Source organism: Pararge aegeria, chromosome 17 (assembly GCF_905163445.1).
Source record: "Pararge aegeria chromosome 17, ilParAegt1.1, whole genome shotgun sequence".
In the NCBI taxonomy this organism is placed as follows: Eukaryota; Metazoa; Arthropoda; class Insecta; order Lepidoptera; family Nymphalidae; genus Pararge; species Pararge aegeria.
Window position 1 is genome coordinate 11,081,397 of NC_053196.1, and position 17,188 is coordinate 11,098,584.

General features: G+C 35.5%; 2 protein-coding genes across 2 annotated transcripts in view; one reads left to right on the forward strand and one right to left on the reverse strand.

The window, feature by feature from the left end:
- Nucleotides 1-13,577, forward strand: part of LOC120630984 (short-chain dehydrogenase/reductase family 16C member 6-like) — a 73,425-nt gene extending 59,848 nt beyond the window's left edge. The window contains exons 4-7 of the mRNA XM_039900366.1: nt 1,820-1,930; nt 3,610-3,857; nt 6,416-6,532; nt 11,383-13,577. Of these exons, the coding sequence (XP_039756300.1) occupies nt 1,820-1,930; nt 3,610-3,857; nt 6,416-6,532; nt 11,383-11,560 (654 nt within the window). The 3' untranslated portion in view covers nt 11,561-13,577. The remainder of the gene's footprint in view (nt 1-1,819; nt 1,931-3,609; nt 3,858-6,415; nt 6,533-11,382) is intronic.
- Nucleotides 13,578-15,211: 1,634 nt separating this feature from the next.
- The window catches only part of LOC120631115 (integrin beta-nu-like), a 31,841-nt gene continuing 29,864 nt past the window's right edge, over nt 15,212-17,188 (reverse strand). The window contains exon 13 of the mRNA XM_039900556.1: nt 15,212-16,916. Coding sequence (XP_039756490.1) covers nt 16,534-16,916 — 383 coding nt within the window. The 3' untranslated portion in view covers nt 15,212-16,533. The remainder of the gene's footprint in view (nt 16,917-17,188) is intronic.

Here is a 17,188-nt window from a genome sequence, read left to right on the forward strand (position 1 = left end):
AAACAGTACTTATTGCTAGGGTGCAAAGGCGGCCTTATCACTAAAAGTGATCTTTTAAAGGCAACCTGAGTGTACGAAGCCGATAAAAAAGTGGAAAGTGGGTGGTGCATACAGGTTGTTACAAAAAATAAAATAAACTTACATGAACATACATACTACATTTACATATTAACTACAAAAATACCGATATAAATTTATATATACTATAGTAGATATTTATGATATAATATATTTATGCTATTATAAACTTACATAATACTCAATTACATAGATGAGTAATATTTTTTTAAGCGATGTTTAAACAGGTGAATGGTTTCGGAATGACGTATTTCCCAGGAGAGCGAGTTCCACAGTGTTACAGCTTTAACAGTGAATGACTCGTTATAGCGCTGAGAGCGAGATCTCAAGCTTGTTGTCATTCATTATTATCCAATACTCTTATTATTGTGCATTATTTATTTATTTATTTAAATAATACGGCAAAACACACTTTGACATCTACCCCCAAAGTAAGCGTGGATTGCGTTATGGGTACTTAGACTACTAATCTATATTTTTATGAATAATATTCATAAATACTTGTTATATACAGAAAACACCCAGACACTGAAAAACATTCATGTTCATCACACAAAGATTTTCCAGTTGTGGGAATCGAACCCACGGCCTTAGACTCAAACCAGGGTCGCAGCGCCAATCGGCCGTCGACTCTGAAAATATTACATCTATAATATTGCTTCTCTACACCTATCTCTATACCTATCTATACTAAAATTAAATTCGAAATTATTGCGGAACGTGTTACCTTCAACGCTTTTAATGCTGTGTAGAATGTGTTTATAGGTTGTTTATCATCATTTCGTTATAACATAGATTACATAGAGTAGTGGATCATTAGCTTTATAAAAAGAGTCATGTTTATTCAATGCCGCATTTAATAGTTTTAACAGTAGGTAGGTAGGTATATTGATTATAAAACGTTTATTGCTATAATTTTAGCTCAGTTACTTATAAATATTATAATTCTTCGTTCTTATATCTATTTGCAGATCGCGAATGCATTGTTTTAATATGCGTAAGCTCGGAATCATCAGTAACACTCGTTTAATTAATATTATATACATTGCATTGTTTTGCCCTATATAATTTATGTCTACTTTTAATATTTTAGGTATTATTTGATGCCAAATCAGAAAAAAAGTAAATAAAAACTGAATAGGAACACCCTAATAGCGATATGAAATGAATACTTGGTAGTTAGGAGAGTACCTATTTTACAAAATCAATAAAAAACCATCATAATAACTAGAGCCGTTTCGGTGTAGTGGAATCACAAACACTGTGATACTTTTTTATTTATCAAGAAGATTACCATTATTGTCAATAACATTATATTTTATTATTATCAATTATATATAACCTAACTCTTTCAAATAAAATAATAATGCATAGATTTAAGAACATACAGAAACCTTCATCACTTATTTTGAAACATCAACATCTTAACTTTAGTAGTTTCTCGAACAGCCGGTTAGTCACTTCATTCCATTTAGCAGGTGGCAGTAATTATTTTACCTCCAATGTTCTGAACGTCTACAATAAATGAGGAAAATCGGAATAGTTTGTGAGCTAGCAACATGCCGCGGGTTTGGGATGTGACGTGCCCGTGACGTCTTCTCTGGTTTTGGACACAGTATGTTTAGTAGTGAGGATTCTGTATGTTCTTAATTCTTTGGCCAGAAGTACCAACAGTAGCAACAGTTAATTGGCTAGAGAAGATGTACCAAGGTCTTATCTCATATATATTTTCTCTTTGCAGGTGTCGCTTCTGATAAATAACGCAGGCGTTGTTTCCGGACACTACTTGCTGGACACTCCGGATCATCTCATTCAGAGGACTTTTGATGTAAACATTTTAGCGCATTTCTGGGTAAGTAAACATTTATAGATATGCAGATAGAATCAGCATCGTTACGTAGTTGAAATACCATCAACACGTACGAAGCGTTTTGCTTCTTCTTTTCTGAACCACGTCGCAAAGGCCTGGAATGCCCTCCCATCTTCCGTCTCCCCCGATACCTATAATCTGGTTACCTTCAAGGCATCTTCTAGGCATCAGGTGTGATTGTAGTGAAGCACTTGGCTATATATTAAAAAAAATAAAAAAAGATTCTTTGTATTCAACATTAATTTTAAAGAATGAGTTGGACAGACAAAAATAAAGAAACGCGTTATGCTAGCAGTAGTATTTAAAATAATAATGTTGTGGGCAATTTATATTGTAGTAGTGATGAGTAAGTACCTAATATCGAAATAACGGACCGACCAAATTTCAATTCTTTGTAGAAAATATCCATTATCCATAAATAACACTTAGGTACTATGATTGTGATATCGTGTCTGGATCTGATGATTGGCAATCTTGGTGACGTTTGTTACGGATTTGCTGCATTATCTGCACTCCATCCTGGAGACGGATTTGAGACTTTTTACTTCGGAAAAGAAACCGGGAATCTTTCGCGCGGGACTTTAAGAACTACAAATTTTTGTTACTTACACGGTTTAACAGCTTAACCAATCCTAACGAAACTTTTGCATAGCCAGAGCTTGCCAGTGTTTACTTTTTTTTTAGTCCCATAAGAAACGGATGACGAATTCGATGGCAACATAAAATAAAACTCAATACAATACTCAATAGGTTGTCTGATGAGATTGTGGTTCAGATTAAAAACCGCCTTATTGTATCACCCTACATCTTTGTAATCTGTTCTCGTCTCATTTCCTTGGGGTGCAATTAAATATACATACACTAGCGGTCCGCCCATACTTCGCATGTATGGACCGGGCATTTATGGGAATCAGGCGCGGGTATCGGACAACTGTAACACCCCTTGACAGGTTTGCCGATGCCATCTTAGACTGCATCACCACCGATACTCTATAGGTGAACTTGCATTACTTGAAAAAATTAATAAATATACTACGACAATACACACATCGCCATGTTATTATATTTTAATGAATAATATAGGCACATAAATACGTACAACGTACATATAAACACCCAGACGCTGGAAAACATTAATGTTCATTAGACAAACATTTTCCAGTTGTGGGAATCGAACCCGGACTCAGAAAGCAAGATCGCTACCAACTGCGCCAATCGGCCGACAAATAAATAAAACCACTTTGTTTTATACTATGTAGATATAGATATAATTTATTTATTTATTTATTTATTCCCATCTTACATTTTTGTCATTACAGGAAAAAGTTATCATAATACGACAATGCAGCATGTTATGTAAATTTTAATAATATATGTAACTATAGTGTATATGATAAAATCCAAATCGCTATATTTGTAAGTTCACTCAGAGTGCAACAAAATAAATCCGTCTTCTCGGCTATCAAATTGAGGGTACGGAGTGCGCGCGTCAGTGGCGCCTCCTTCAGTAGCTTGGTGCGCACGTTCGGCACCGCCAGCAGCGATGGCCGGTGCCTCCGCCAAACATACTGGTCCGGCGCACGCAGGCTTACCAGGCTTAAAGATAAAACAGGTAGTAAATAAAATTAAATGTTATAGAAAATACTTTTTTTCCTTTCCAGACAGTGAAAGCATTCCTGCCGGCGATGATCGAGCAGAATGAGGGCCACATAGTCACGATAGCCTCCATGGCCGGCCATGTTGGAGTCGCCAAGCTTGTGGACTACTGCTCATCCAAATCAGCGGCTTGCGGGTTCGACGAAGCCTTAAGACTGGAGTTAGAAGTCAAAGGTGTAAAAGGAGTCAACACATCACTTATATGCCCGTACTTCATACGTGCAACTGGAATGTTTGAAGAGGTCAATTCAAGGTGTGTTCTTCATCATATCAACCCATTACCGGCCCACTGTAGGGCACGGGTCCTCCCACAATGAGAAGGTGTTGAGGCCTAGTCTAGCACGCTGGACCAGTAAGGATAGGTAGACTTCACACACCTTTGAGAACATTATGGAGAACTCTTAGGTATGCAGGTTTCCTCACGGTGTTGTCGTTCACCGTTAAAGCAAGTGATATTTTAATTGATTAAAGCACACACAACATAGAAAAGTTAGAGGTGCGTGCTGGGATTAGAACTCGCCCTCTCAAAAGTGAAGTTGAAGTTCTACTCACTGTGCTATCACCGATTTTAACAAAGGAATCTCGCAAGAGTTTACTCTCCATGTTAATGTCAACTCGCATTCTTATCGCAAGTTCGTGTTCTTATCGCAAGCTATATACAACACTAATGAGGTATAAGTATACTGCGCAGGAGTCGATATATATCGGTCATAATATTTGCCCCGGCTGGCAAAAAATGGATATACAAAAAACCGACCACAATATGACCTGTTGGTATTGAATATAATGATTGATAATAATGACAGTGTAGCCATTTCGTCTATAGTTTTATTTTGACACATACGTTTATTAAATAATAAAATAAAATATACGTTTATATATTTACTAGTACGGACAGATCCACTTACTCTAATTGCCAATTTAATTATTATTTTCATTATACTTATGAACTACGCGAACAATATATATTTATTTTAAATTGGGGTAAAAAAAATAGAACAGAGAAAAGAAGAAAAAAAAGGAGACTTATAATAATGGCAAATAAAAAACACAAACTAAAAAATGAATAAGTATAAAATAAATTAAATAAAATAAAAGTAGGTAGTTACATTCTTTTAGGGATCTGAAGTAACTAGGCGTAATAATATATTCCAGTCATCTGTCGCGGACTTTTTTGTAGGCATTATCGAGCTCTACAATTTTTCTCTAGAACTCAATCAAATATCTCTCATCGTTAAGCCAATGTTCGTAAGTTCCGACTTGCTTAGCAAATCAGACTACCACGAAAAGTTCTTTTCAGTTTTCAGGTTAATATATAACCAATGGCACTCACAAATAATGTAGCTTTATATTGGTGACAGAATTTTCAAAATCGATCCAGTAGATCCAGAGATTATCCCTTTATAATATTAGTATAGAAGTATAAATCAATATAATCGCACTCATTCGCATGCAATAGTAAATAATTGGAAAATCCAAAAGTGCACGCCTCATAATCTCATTCGTTACAATGAAATTGAGATTATTTGTAAATAATAATTTAACTACATCTCATTATACCGTGAATAATAGTAATTACATACATTTATATTTTATATTACATTATATAGTAATAGGCTTCTATTCCTCAAAATACTGAAGCCTATAAAAAAAAAACCAACTCGATAAGTGAAGGTATTTCACTCGTTATCCCGACCACAAGCAAAAGTGACATTTAAAGTTGGTAAGGTGTGCGTAAACTGACAGTAATACCCACCTCAACGCTTCGCTTATGAGGCGTGCAAAACTGTCAGAGCAGATCGATTGACAGAGGTCTTTTTACGTGATGCGACCTATACAGCTTATCTTATCATAACTTTAATAAAAAAAGACAATATAACCTAGGCTTTACTGTACGAATATTTGCATAAATATTAAAATAAACTTAATGTATGCAACAAAAGTTAACTAACCGTGTAATTTTTTGTTTTCTTAAATTCATTTTTTGTTAAAAGAGTTTAACGAATTTTGCTTATTCAATCTATAAATAACCGTCGCTTATCACATGAAACTAACAGGAACTTATGTACTTGGTTATCTTCGACATGATCGGTTTCCCAAAAAGGATTTGGATTTCCTTCTCTAATTTTACTTTCTCCCTTTGCATCGTCTTTAACTCGCCTTTAAGAGATCATTATTATAGGGAAGAGTAAGAAAAGGATACTCTACACTACTCAATTAAACGAAATCAGTAACCGATTTAATCCAAAATCTATAAGTGAAGATTTTGGATTAAATCGGTTATTGATTTCGTTCAGGTTCGTTTATCTTTATTATTTTATACTAAAGAAAATTGGGCATATTTCCTGGGTCGCTGTTGTACAAAGTGGATATAAATAATGTTAGTTTTCCACCACAGAATTAAGAACATACAGAAACCGTGTATACGACTAATACTGAAACGTCGAAAACCACTCTACTTTTGTAGTGTTTCTCGAACGGGCGGTTAGCCACTTCATTCCATTTAGCAGCTGACAGTTACAGAAAGTTTAATACATTAGAGGTAAAATAAGCGCACTAACTATACACTAATAATGCGCACGGGTCACTCTACAACCGCGTAAAGTTGCTAGCTCAAAAACTTTTACCATTTTCCCCATTTTATTGAAAACGATTAATCCATTAGAGGTAAAATAATTATTTTAACGGGTGTGAAGTGAGACGTGCGCAGGACGTTTACACTGGTTTAAGACACTGCACTGCATACAAAAATGGCTAAATGAGGGTTCTTAATTCTATGTTTGCAACATAAAAAAATGACATTATTTCCAGATTCGTGCCAACACTGAGCTCGAACGAGGTGGCGGATCGCGTGGTGATGGCGATCCGCACCAACGAGCCCATCGCCGTCATGCCTACCTACTTCCGCCTGTTGCTGCCATTCAAATGGTAACATCAATGTTGATTTCTTACTAACTGTATCATCAATTATTGCGGGCGGCTTCGCCCATGTGTACTTGTCTATTGTACAAAGGCCGCAGCCAGAAACTTTTGAATTGGATTTTTTTTTAATTCCTCTACAAGTTGCAATTCAACTGTATACTTACCTGATTGTAAGAGATAAATAAATAAATAAATATACTACAATACACATCGCCATCTAGCCCCAAAGTTAGCGTAGCTTGTGTTATGGGTACTAAGATGACTGATGAATATTTTTATAAATAGTATACGTAAATACTTATAATATTCATATAAACACCCAGACACTGAAAAACAGTCATGTTCAAACATTTTCCAGTAGTGGGACTCGAACCCACGGCCTTGGACTCAGAAAGCAATTTTACGCCTACTTGTTATAAATGCGAAAGTTACCATGTGAAATAAAGGGCAAACAATCAACTGACTCTATCATTTTTAAAATTATTTGATTTTTGGGGTGCGTTTATCGTATTAAAATACTTTGATTTTGGAGTAATACATTTATATTATTTACACAGTTTATGCAATAAATGAAGTTTGAATTATGAAGAAAAGACGTTATGTGTAAAGGCTTCAAAATTCAAAAAAAATCAAAATTTATTTATTTCAAGTAGGCCTAGTATAAGCACTTTTGAAACGTCAAGTCTGTCTGTTGGTAGTGACTCTACCACCGGTTCGGAAGGCAGATTCTACCGAGAAGAAGCCGGCAAGAAACTCAGCAGTTGCTCTTTTCCAATATCAACAATTTACATTTTACATTTTAAAATTCATCATCATCATATCAATCCATTACTGGCCCACTACAGGGCACGGGTCTGCTCCCACAATGAGAAGGGGTTAAAGCCGTAGTCCACCATGCTGGCCCAGTGCGGATTGGTGGAAAAAAAAATGGGGTAATTTATATATTTGAAACTGAAACTTAAACGGAAACCTAATCGTTTCACTTCAACATAACAAAGCAAATGGTAAACAACACGCGAAAAGATAGTTTATTAATCATAGTAAGTACTCGCAAATTTATTAAAAATGTTCATACAATACATGAGCCTTGACTTCTAGATACAGTCGCAATTTTAGGTCAAGTATCAAGACTTGTTATAAAAGGTTTACGTACAATCAACCATTGTTATTAGTGTCAAAATTGACGCAACATTGTTACTACTTAATAATGAGAAAACAAGGTAAAACATGGACTTGGATGTTTCCTTGTTATTTGTTTTGTACATATAAAAACATTGAAGCGGTGATTGCCTAATAGCTTAGGGTATCGGCATTCCTTTCGGGGGGACCGAGTTCGGATTCCAGCACGCACCTCTAACTTTACAGAGTTATGTGCGTTTTAAGTTAGCAACATTTTGGACGGCCGATTGGCGCAGTTTGCAGCGACCCTGCTTTCTGAGTCCGACATATGGAGAATGTTTGTGTGATGAGCATGAATGTTTTTCAGTGTCTGGGTGTTTATATGTATATTATAAGTATTTATGTATATTTTTCATAAAAATATTCATCAGTCATCTCAGTACCCATAACACAAGCTACGCTTGCTTTGGGGCTAAGTGGCGATGTGTCGTAGAATATCTTTATATATATAATTCTTGTGTGTGTGTATGTCACTGAACTCCTCCTAAACGGCTGGACCGATTTGAATGAATTTTTTGGTATGCCTTTGGGTGACACCCTGGATGGTTTAGATTCACAAATCAGCTCGACAGATGGCGCTGGGGTCCGCTTGTAAAGTATAAATCATTAAATCAATGTGCATTTTCAATTGATACGATTAAATATCATCTGCTTTAACTGTGTAGGAATCGTGAGAACATGCACGCTTGAGAGTTCTCTAAAATGTTCACAAAGGCGTTTGAAAAGTCTACTTATCCTCTCTTGGCTAGCGTGATTTGACTTCGGCTTAAACCCTTCTCATTCTGAGAGGAGAATCAAGCCATGTAGTGGACCGTTGGGTTGAAATGATCATGATGAAAAAAAACACTTAGATTAATTCCCCTAACATATATGTGGATAATTCCGCCATTACACTGGATATGCCATATTATATCCTACAGGATATATGTGTAGATGTACTTATATACTCAATGTTCGAGTTAACAATTTAAAGGATCACTGCACCCTATTAAGGTACAGTACAGTAGATTTGAAATTTTAGAAATACATAGATAACTTCGGCCGATTGGCGCAGTTTGCAGCGACCCTGCTTTCTGAGTCCAAGGCCGTGGGTTCGATTCCCACAACTGGAAAATGTTTGTGTGATGAGCATGAATGTTTTTCAGTGTCTGGGTGTTTATATGTATATTATAAGTATTTATGTATTATATTCATAAAAATATTCAACAGCTATCTTAGTACCCATAACACAAGCTACGCTTACTTTGGGGCTAGGTGGCGATGTGTGTATTGTCGTAGTATATTTATTTATTTATTTATTTATTTAACTTCACAAACTCACCAATAAACACATTTATGTCTTTAATGAAGTAGCAATAAAACTAATTGCATTTTTCTCTGGTTTGTGCTATACAACGTGACATGAAAACCGAAATACTACTTCACAGTACACTATTTACTGTCTTTGAGACTTATCTGTGAAACCGAAGCGCTAATACTTTTGAGTAAACCACTGCCATTATTTTTACTAAAAGAAATCAGATGCAGACAGAGAAATAGTGACTCCTGTCACTTTATTAGTTACAAGTCGCGTAGCGTGGCTATTATGCGTGCGTCGGTCTTTTGTCTTCAAAAGGGTTGTCAAAAGTAAACACTTTAGAATGTTTTGAATTAGTTTGTATGGAATTTTATGAAATTTTCTTATGCACCCTTCAACTAGATATTTCGTAATTCGGTTACAATTGTATAGTTACCACTAAAGTACTACGTAGCATAATTATTTATATACCTACTTCTACGTGTTGCTGTTAACAATAATACATTTATTATTATTAAAATACCCAGCATTCATGTCTACAAATAATTATTATGTCAGACAAAATTTCCTGAAGTTTTATTGGTGCTCTAAAGTGGACAAATTTATAGCTAACATAAACTAACGAATTGCCCCACGTAGGTACCATTCATTACACGTAGGTCAAATAAATTATCGTAGATGCACTAAAGATTTAAGCATCAAAGTTAATCGATTCCTCTCAGGACCTAGCTTTCTGGGCTACCGCCTGTAGGCTTTTAAAGTAAATGTACATTTGAATGAATAGAACACATTCTTTAAAGCTAATTTGCTACTTTACTTTTAGTTTTAATTCTTGACTGATGGCGCCACCGGTACCACTTTGATAGATTTATATTATCTTGAAAACCTGGCGCTATGAGATTTTGCTTCTATCTTTATGATGCTCTCTTTCTTCTACAATTACGTTTTGTTTACTTTTTTGTGCGATGGGGGGGGTTTTTATTGAATATAACCGTGGACGTAGGTACTAGGAGAGTCAGGATAAAGCATTTAAAGCCGACATCAAAGAGTCAGAAATTTTAGTTTGTTACGAAAAAGTATTTAATTTCTGTTACGAAGTGCTAGTACAGTTTTATGAGAAGAGAATTTTATAACGAAACCAATTGCATTGTCTTAGTATGAAATAAAGAGTTTATTTCAAACAAACATTGCGCGTGAGAACACGGTAGAAGTCCATTGTTAACGCTCAGGTGTAAATGGTGAACACCTATTCAAGGTGTTCCGGTCACTTGCCTTGTTAAATGTTTACCATTTATCAAATTAATATGATGCTTGTTTCATAAAATACACATTGTCTGTAATGCCAGCGAAAGTAGTGCTAAAACTACTCAGTTTATTTTTTTATTTCTGTACCGATACATACGGACCTTTCGATTAATAATATACTAAAAAGTTTACCAGTCAGTAGTAAGTGTCCGTAAAATGCTTTAGGACTGAAAAAGTAAGATGGGAGGCTTCGGCCGTGCCTTGTTACCACCCTACTGACAAAGACGTGGCGCATAGCGATTTAGCGTTCTGGTACGATGCCTTGTAGAGAGAGACCATTGGTTGTTATAACTGTCATACCTCAAACAGATTACTCGGCTGCCATCTTTGCACTTTGACGGCATTTCATTTAGGTAGGTAACATTAGGTGAGATTGCAGTCCAGCCTTTCTTCACGCCATAACTATCCAACTAAACCTCTTGGTTTTTGATATAGAGTTAGTTGCAAAGACGTAGAGACGTACTTTTTATCCCAGGTAAACAAACGGTTCTCTCACGGGATTTGTAAAAACCTTTGTAAACGCGGGCTACAGATGGTATTATAAATATGTTAAAGTGTATTTGTTTGTTTGTCTTTCCTTCACGCCCTGACTAAGCAGTCAATCTACTTGATTTTCGGCATAATTTAAATTGAAAGAACGTAGTAACATAGGCATTTTAGTGGCATAAAAAAAGCGCCGCTCGACGCCGACATCGATGCTGCGTTGTCCCATTAAGTTGTATATCCTCATCATCATATCAATCCATTACCGGCCCACTACAGGACACAGGTCTCCTCCCACAATGAGAACGGGTTAAGGCCGTAGTCCACCACGCTGGCCCAGTGCGGATTGGTGGACTCCACGCACCTTTTGAGAACATTATGGAGAACTCTCAGGCGTGGAGGTTTCCTCACGATGTTTTACTTCACCGTTGAAGCTAGTGATATTTTAATTGCTTAAAACGCACATAACTAAGAAAAGTTAGAGGTTTGCTGGGATTCGAACTCGGTCCCACGTAAGTGAAGTGGAAGTCCTGCCCACTGAGCTATCACCGCTTCTTGTTGTTATATATACTTAACTATATTTTTATTTCAGGCTAGTGCCATGGCCGTGCATATCTGAACTGATACGCGGCTTAGTACCAGACGCGGTGCCCGAGTCGATGCGCATCACACATCGCAGAAACAAGTCTGAAGACATTCGCAACATGGTAAAGAGCGATTCACGCCCCATGACCGTAGTACCTCCAGCAAGACACGAAAGAGAAGTTTGACCGCGCCTGTACCATACCTCTTTACTTCTAACGTTAGGGCAATTGTGGGATTTAAGGGCAAAGTTATAGTTCGGGATAAGTGGAAGGTAACAAAAATTTTAGCTATTATAATGCCGATCCGTATTTCGAAACCATAAAGTCTTCTCCAAAAAGAACGCGTAGGTACGCGGCGCTATAAACGTTGAGAACACAAAACTGAGCTATGCGACATCTGACTAACGCACTAACACGCGCTAAGTACGCGTTCTATTTGGAAAAGCCTTAAAGGTATTTTAACATTTAAGGACAACATGCCACGTTGATCATAATATAATTAAATATTTTACTTTACCGGGTTGGCTGTAACTGATGCGGAGCTCCAATTTCAGAGTACATAATACTCTGAAATTGGAGCAATAAAATCACAGACAGAAATATGCTAAAACGAAAAACGAAAATATTATAAATATTCACAAAACTATTAGGTTTATATTTTGTGATGTCTGAAAGAATCAAAATAATTCAATGGCTCGCCTGATATTGATTGGTGATAAAATTAATTGAATTTTTAATGTGTAATCAAATTTCAAGGACCAAATTGAAGCTGCCTTATTCACAATGCCTTAATAAATATAAATAGATAATAATGGATTCTGAATAATACGTTACTATATTGTGATACGATTATTGGTATATCTAATTATATTATTATAGCTATGAAAAAAATATTTTATAGTTGTTGCTGAAGTTACGTGACACTCAAAAAACATGAATGTTGATAGAAATAATATGCCTGCTAATTTGGTGATGGTATAAACGTTATCTTTTGAGAAAAGATCGTCGAAATGCAATTATATTTAGCTTAATAACCTAGGTACGTAGCGTCATTTAGATACTACAAATTAAATTCTCCTGTGTAGATTACAATTATAATATGGTTTGGAGCACTGATTTATTTATCGAACGAGAAATTTAAACATTTGAAGATTTTTTTTTTTATTGTATATTGTTTAGTGAAATTATTATACGTATTTTAATGAAAGACAACGTATTACTTAGTCAAAATAACGTGTCACAAACATCTTATTTTTAAAAAGCGTTTCTATTTTCTTTAAGCTAAACTTTACTTAAAATCACAAAGATTTATGGTGGTACTTAGATTGTACAGTTTATTTTCGTTAGTGATGGGGTGTTTTTTTGTTATATATACTTTTTTTTTTTATAAATAAGATTAATGTGATAGTTTGAAATAGCATCGGTTTGATATATGTGCACCCCAAATGTCGGTAAACACCTCGTTGCATTAATTAGGTATGCTCGAATTACTCCGTAGGTTTACACGTTGCTCAATTACAAGGTTTTATATTGTATTGTTTTGTACATATGATTATATACATCACGATATGTAATGTGGCTTATGTGGGTACTTTAGTCTTCCATTTTATTCGATTGGTGGAAGGCGACGGATCACGAAGTGATTGTGATATAATTAAGTATAAATTAAGAATATCGTACAAGCATCGGCAAATAACTTGATTTCAAAATAATGTTTAAATTGAACTGAGTGACAAAACAACATTTTTGAGTTTACATATTTTTTTTACAATTAATTCTTGCTTGCTTGCTTAATTTATTAGTTGTTCTATAAAATAACTCAACTTTAAAAAAAATCTAATATAATTTTGTATGAAAATCTACACAAACGGATTTACGTTTCAAAGTGCTTATATTAGACCTACTTAAACTACAATATTAAAACCCAAAAAGTCTCGGACATTAGTTTCATTTTTATTTGTTCTATATATATTGCCTATTTTATGTTAAAAATCTATCAATTACAGAAAACTTGAATTACATAACTAGCCTATTCATTCAGCAAGTATTAATATTATTATTAAAAATCCATGTTTATTTGCCGATACATCATACACCTATAATGATATTGAAATGTTATCTTTATGTAGGTTTCTTGCTCTTTTCCTTCTAAAATTTGTTAATCAAATTTTTAAACCTATATAAAATTAAATTATTGTTTTTAATTGGATAATTAATTATTATAACCACCTACACGAAGATAACTATTTATTACTATATACTTCGGTAATAAGTAATACTTTTATACAATACTTATTTCTTTACCCTTGTAATGTTAGAATGAAGGAAACTGTCATTATTTTAAAGGTATTTTTTTTATTTGGGAAATTGAGATTAAATTAATTCCGCAAAATAAATATATGCGAAATCATGTCACAATTTTTATTTAATACAAACATCGATTTAATTATAAAGCGATAAAATTGATAAAACTTAATAATAATAGGCACATTACATTGAAAAGTTTCAACTAACAATGCATAACTACTCAGAACTTTATTTACTTACAGAAATTCGTAACTTACAAAAATTAAGCTGAGAGCCTCGTTGGCGCAGTGGTAAGCGATGCAATGTTATAAATGAGAGGTCCCGAATTCGATTCCCAGAAGGGAAAATTTGGGAATTTATAATTTCCGAAATTTCCCACACCCTTTATTATTATCACTGGAATGGCTGTTGTCACTTTTATTTTTGTCTAGAATTGATTGAAGTCATTTTGGCGCTGCAAGTTGTGAAGCTGAGTTGTTCAAGGAACTAAAATTTGAATTTCGAAAAACATTAAGTTATTTGTTCGAACCCTTATCTTATATGCATCATCTTTAGTTCAATATATCAAGAGTGCAATCGTTTTCCATTGCAATATTAATCCGTCCCTTCTAATGTTACGGTTGTACTCGTATTTTATTATAAAAACTATGAACATTTAGATATTTCTCTATAAGTCTTGATCCCGGAGAAGAGTTTTAAAGTTTTTAATTATTATAAATACTGTAATACCCTCTCGGGATACTACCTCCTTTTTAACTAGCCTGGTATAATTCTACCCCCGTAGTAATAAACGTGGGTTAGCGTTGGAGTAGTTACGCAGTTTTTTGTCACGCTCTGACATTTACAAGTTGCTGTCAGTTGTAGTGCGACCAAACTCTGCGTAACTATTTTGAAATTAGGCCATGTTTATTAATAAGAGGGTTAACGGTTTATTTCTCTATACTACAAGTATATTTTGTAAATAAATAAAATAAAATTTCTATTGCAACAACAGGTAATAACAATTAAATATCTTTTTTAATACGTAGGTACAAACTTAGATTCTACATACATTTACACAAACAAAACCTTAAATTATCTATAAATACAGTGTTTATTGAACTATACTAAGAACACCTACTATTTTTAATTGGATTTATTGAAATAAGTATAAGTACATTAATGCCCTTCATTTTATTCAAATACTACTGCTAAAATTATTTTGATAATCAGAAAAAAGTGGGTCTCCAATTTGTATTCCTGGTATTCAATAGCTTAACAAGCGTTTATGACTAGTGTTTCATTTAACCATCAGGAGTTATGCAGTAGCAAAGTCTGGTTACCCACCACCACTATGGGCCTCATTAGAAAGCTTTGAGTTATTCTGCGGGTGATGGAGAGAGCTATGCTAGGAGTATGTCTACTTGAAAACGTCAGAAATGAGGAGATCCGTAGAAGAACAAGAGTTACCGACATGGCTTAGCCATTTCTTAAATATGGTTCAACTGGTACATACCAAGATCATGGTATATACCCGTTGAACTATATTTAAGAAATGTTGATTAAACACGAAAATCTTAGTTTAAAATCTTTAATGGCTTAGCCAGTCGCGAAGGTAAAGTGGCAATGGGTGGGGCTCCATAGCTCGGAGAACTGATGGACGTTGTGGAGTCCTAAGGTGCTGGAATGGCGACCCCGTACCCGTAAATGTTGGACAGACTTCATCAAGCGAGTCGCTGAGAGCCTCTGAAAACAAGCGGCCCAGGACCCTGGATTGTGGAACTCCCTCCAAAAGACCTATGTCCAACAGTGGACGTCAATCGGTTGAATTGATCACCCACTGGAAACAAATATAGAACCGCAGCAGGTTACCAATACTCATAAGCAATCAACAGTTGAACAATATACGTGGGGAGTACGTGGAGGACTTTTACATACAAAACTGACTGGAAGTGTTTCTGGAGTGGCGACGCACTGGAAGACGCAGCATTGGTCATACGCATTACAAATTCGACTTTAATCGAGTCGCAGGGAGTGAGGAGAGATAAAGACATTTAACGACTATTATCACAAGTCGGTGAAAATAACCAATGCAGACTTTTCAAAGTGCTCTCTAAGGCACGGGGATTGAAACCGCTAATTTCTCAACTCCAGGCTTGTACTGAGAACTCCTTGTAATATATAAACTTAATTATCATTTTAATTTAGAATTTTAATTTTATTTATTGCTCTTGGCTGTCATAAGCATAAACGGTAAGTACTGATGCAGCCTAAAGTTAAGGGCCTGTATTTCACAGCCCTCTTGATTTGAAGTAACATTTCGGCTGTTTGAGGTGCAAAATAGAAACGAGGAAGCAAAGCGCTTGGTACGTGTCCATGGATAGGTAACAACTGCGTACCGGTGCAGTTTCTTACAATGCCCCGTATTTCGAATGAAAAGGTGAAGCGGGAGCTAAATTAAGCAGTTCTTGAGCACTGTCTCTGTCTTGAACATATCTAGTAGTATAACAACTGAAGGCAACTTTCCGACGATGTTCAAAACTTTCATTTTTGAAGTTTTTGTTGCTAGGTTTCTAATGAGTCTGTGCACCGCAATCCCATGCATCGAGCTAGTTCGAAGCATCCCATAAATGGAAGAATTTCTCCATACACAAGTAAGCCTGAGCTTGGTGCGAGATGAGAAGCTGTTCTGTAAAGTACCGTCGCTGCAAAGCTGCAAAGATTGATGCAAGTGGCACAAAGCTTAAGGGGATTCTACTGCTTGACATATGTAGGATCCTAACAGGTATTTTCATATGACGATACTAGTTACTCGAAAACACTGTTTTGCATTTTGTACTTTGGTAAAAAATAAAGAATATATTCCTTAAAAACTACAAGTGCTGATCTCTTGGATACGACTCTGGTAACCTGAACTCCGAAATCGGAGATTTGTATAATGGGTTCAACTCTTGCATATGCTTCCTACTTTCTTGGGCTTCCTGCATAAATTTGGCGTACGCGCGTCTGTCGGAGACAACTTGAGCTGACTTGACCCCTAAAATGACTATGACACCTATAGTTATGACACATGCCATTATTATGAGAGCGTGTGTCATAATCTGGGCACTGGTCGGCTGCGTACATTGCTTGGTAGTAATAACCATTTCCATTGAAATCATGGATTTGACTCCGGCTTTATATGTGTACCTGTATTCGCAATTCATGCCGTCTTCTTCTTGGCGCAGTATACAGGATATATCGTCAATATTTGATGCTGAAAAGGATAAAAAAATATAATGTTTTGGTTTGCCAAATATTATAATGGCTTCTGACCTGAAGCCAATATTTAAAACAAAAAAAAAATACATTAATGATCCAGCGAGTTGGATCTTCGCGACTTTGGCCTTAATCCTATTTATTCAGAAAGGACACCCCGGAGAGGAATAAAGACGATGAAGATAAAATAATCAAAGGTTGCAGTACCTTCCGGAAGCATATTAACGTACATCGGGCCCATCGCTCCCGGATATCACTATCATAATCTAA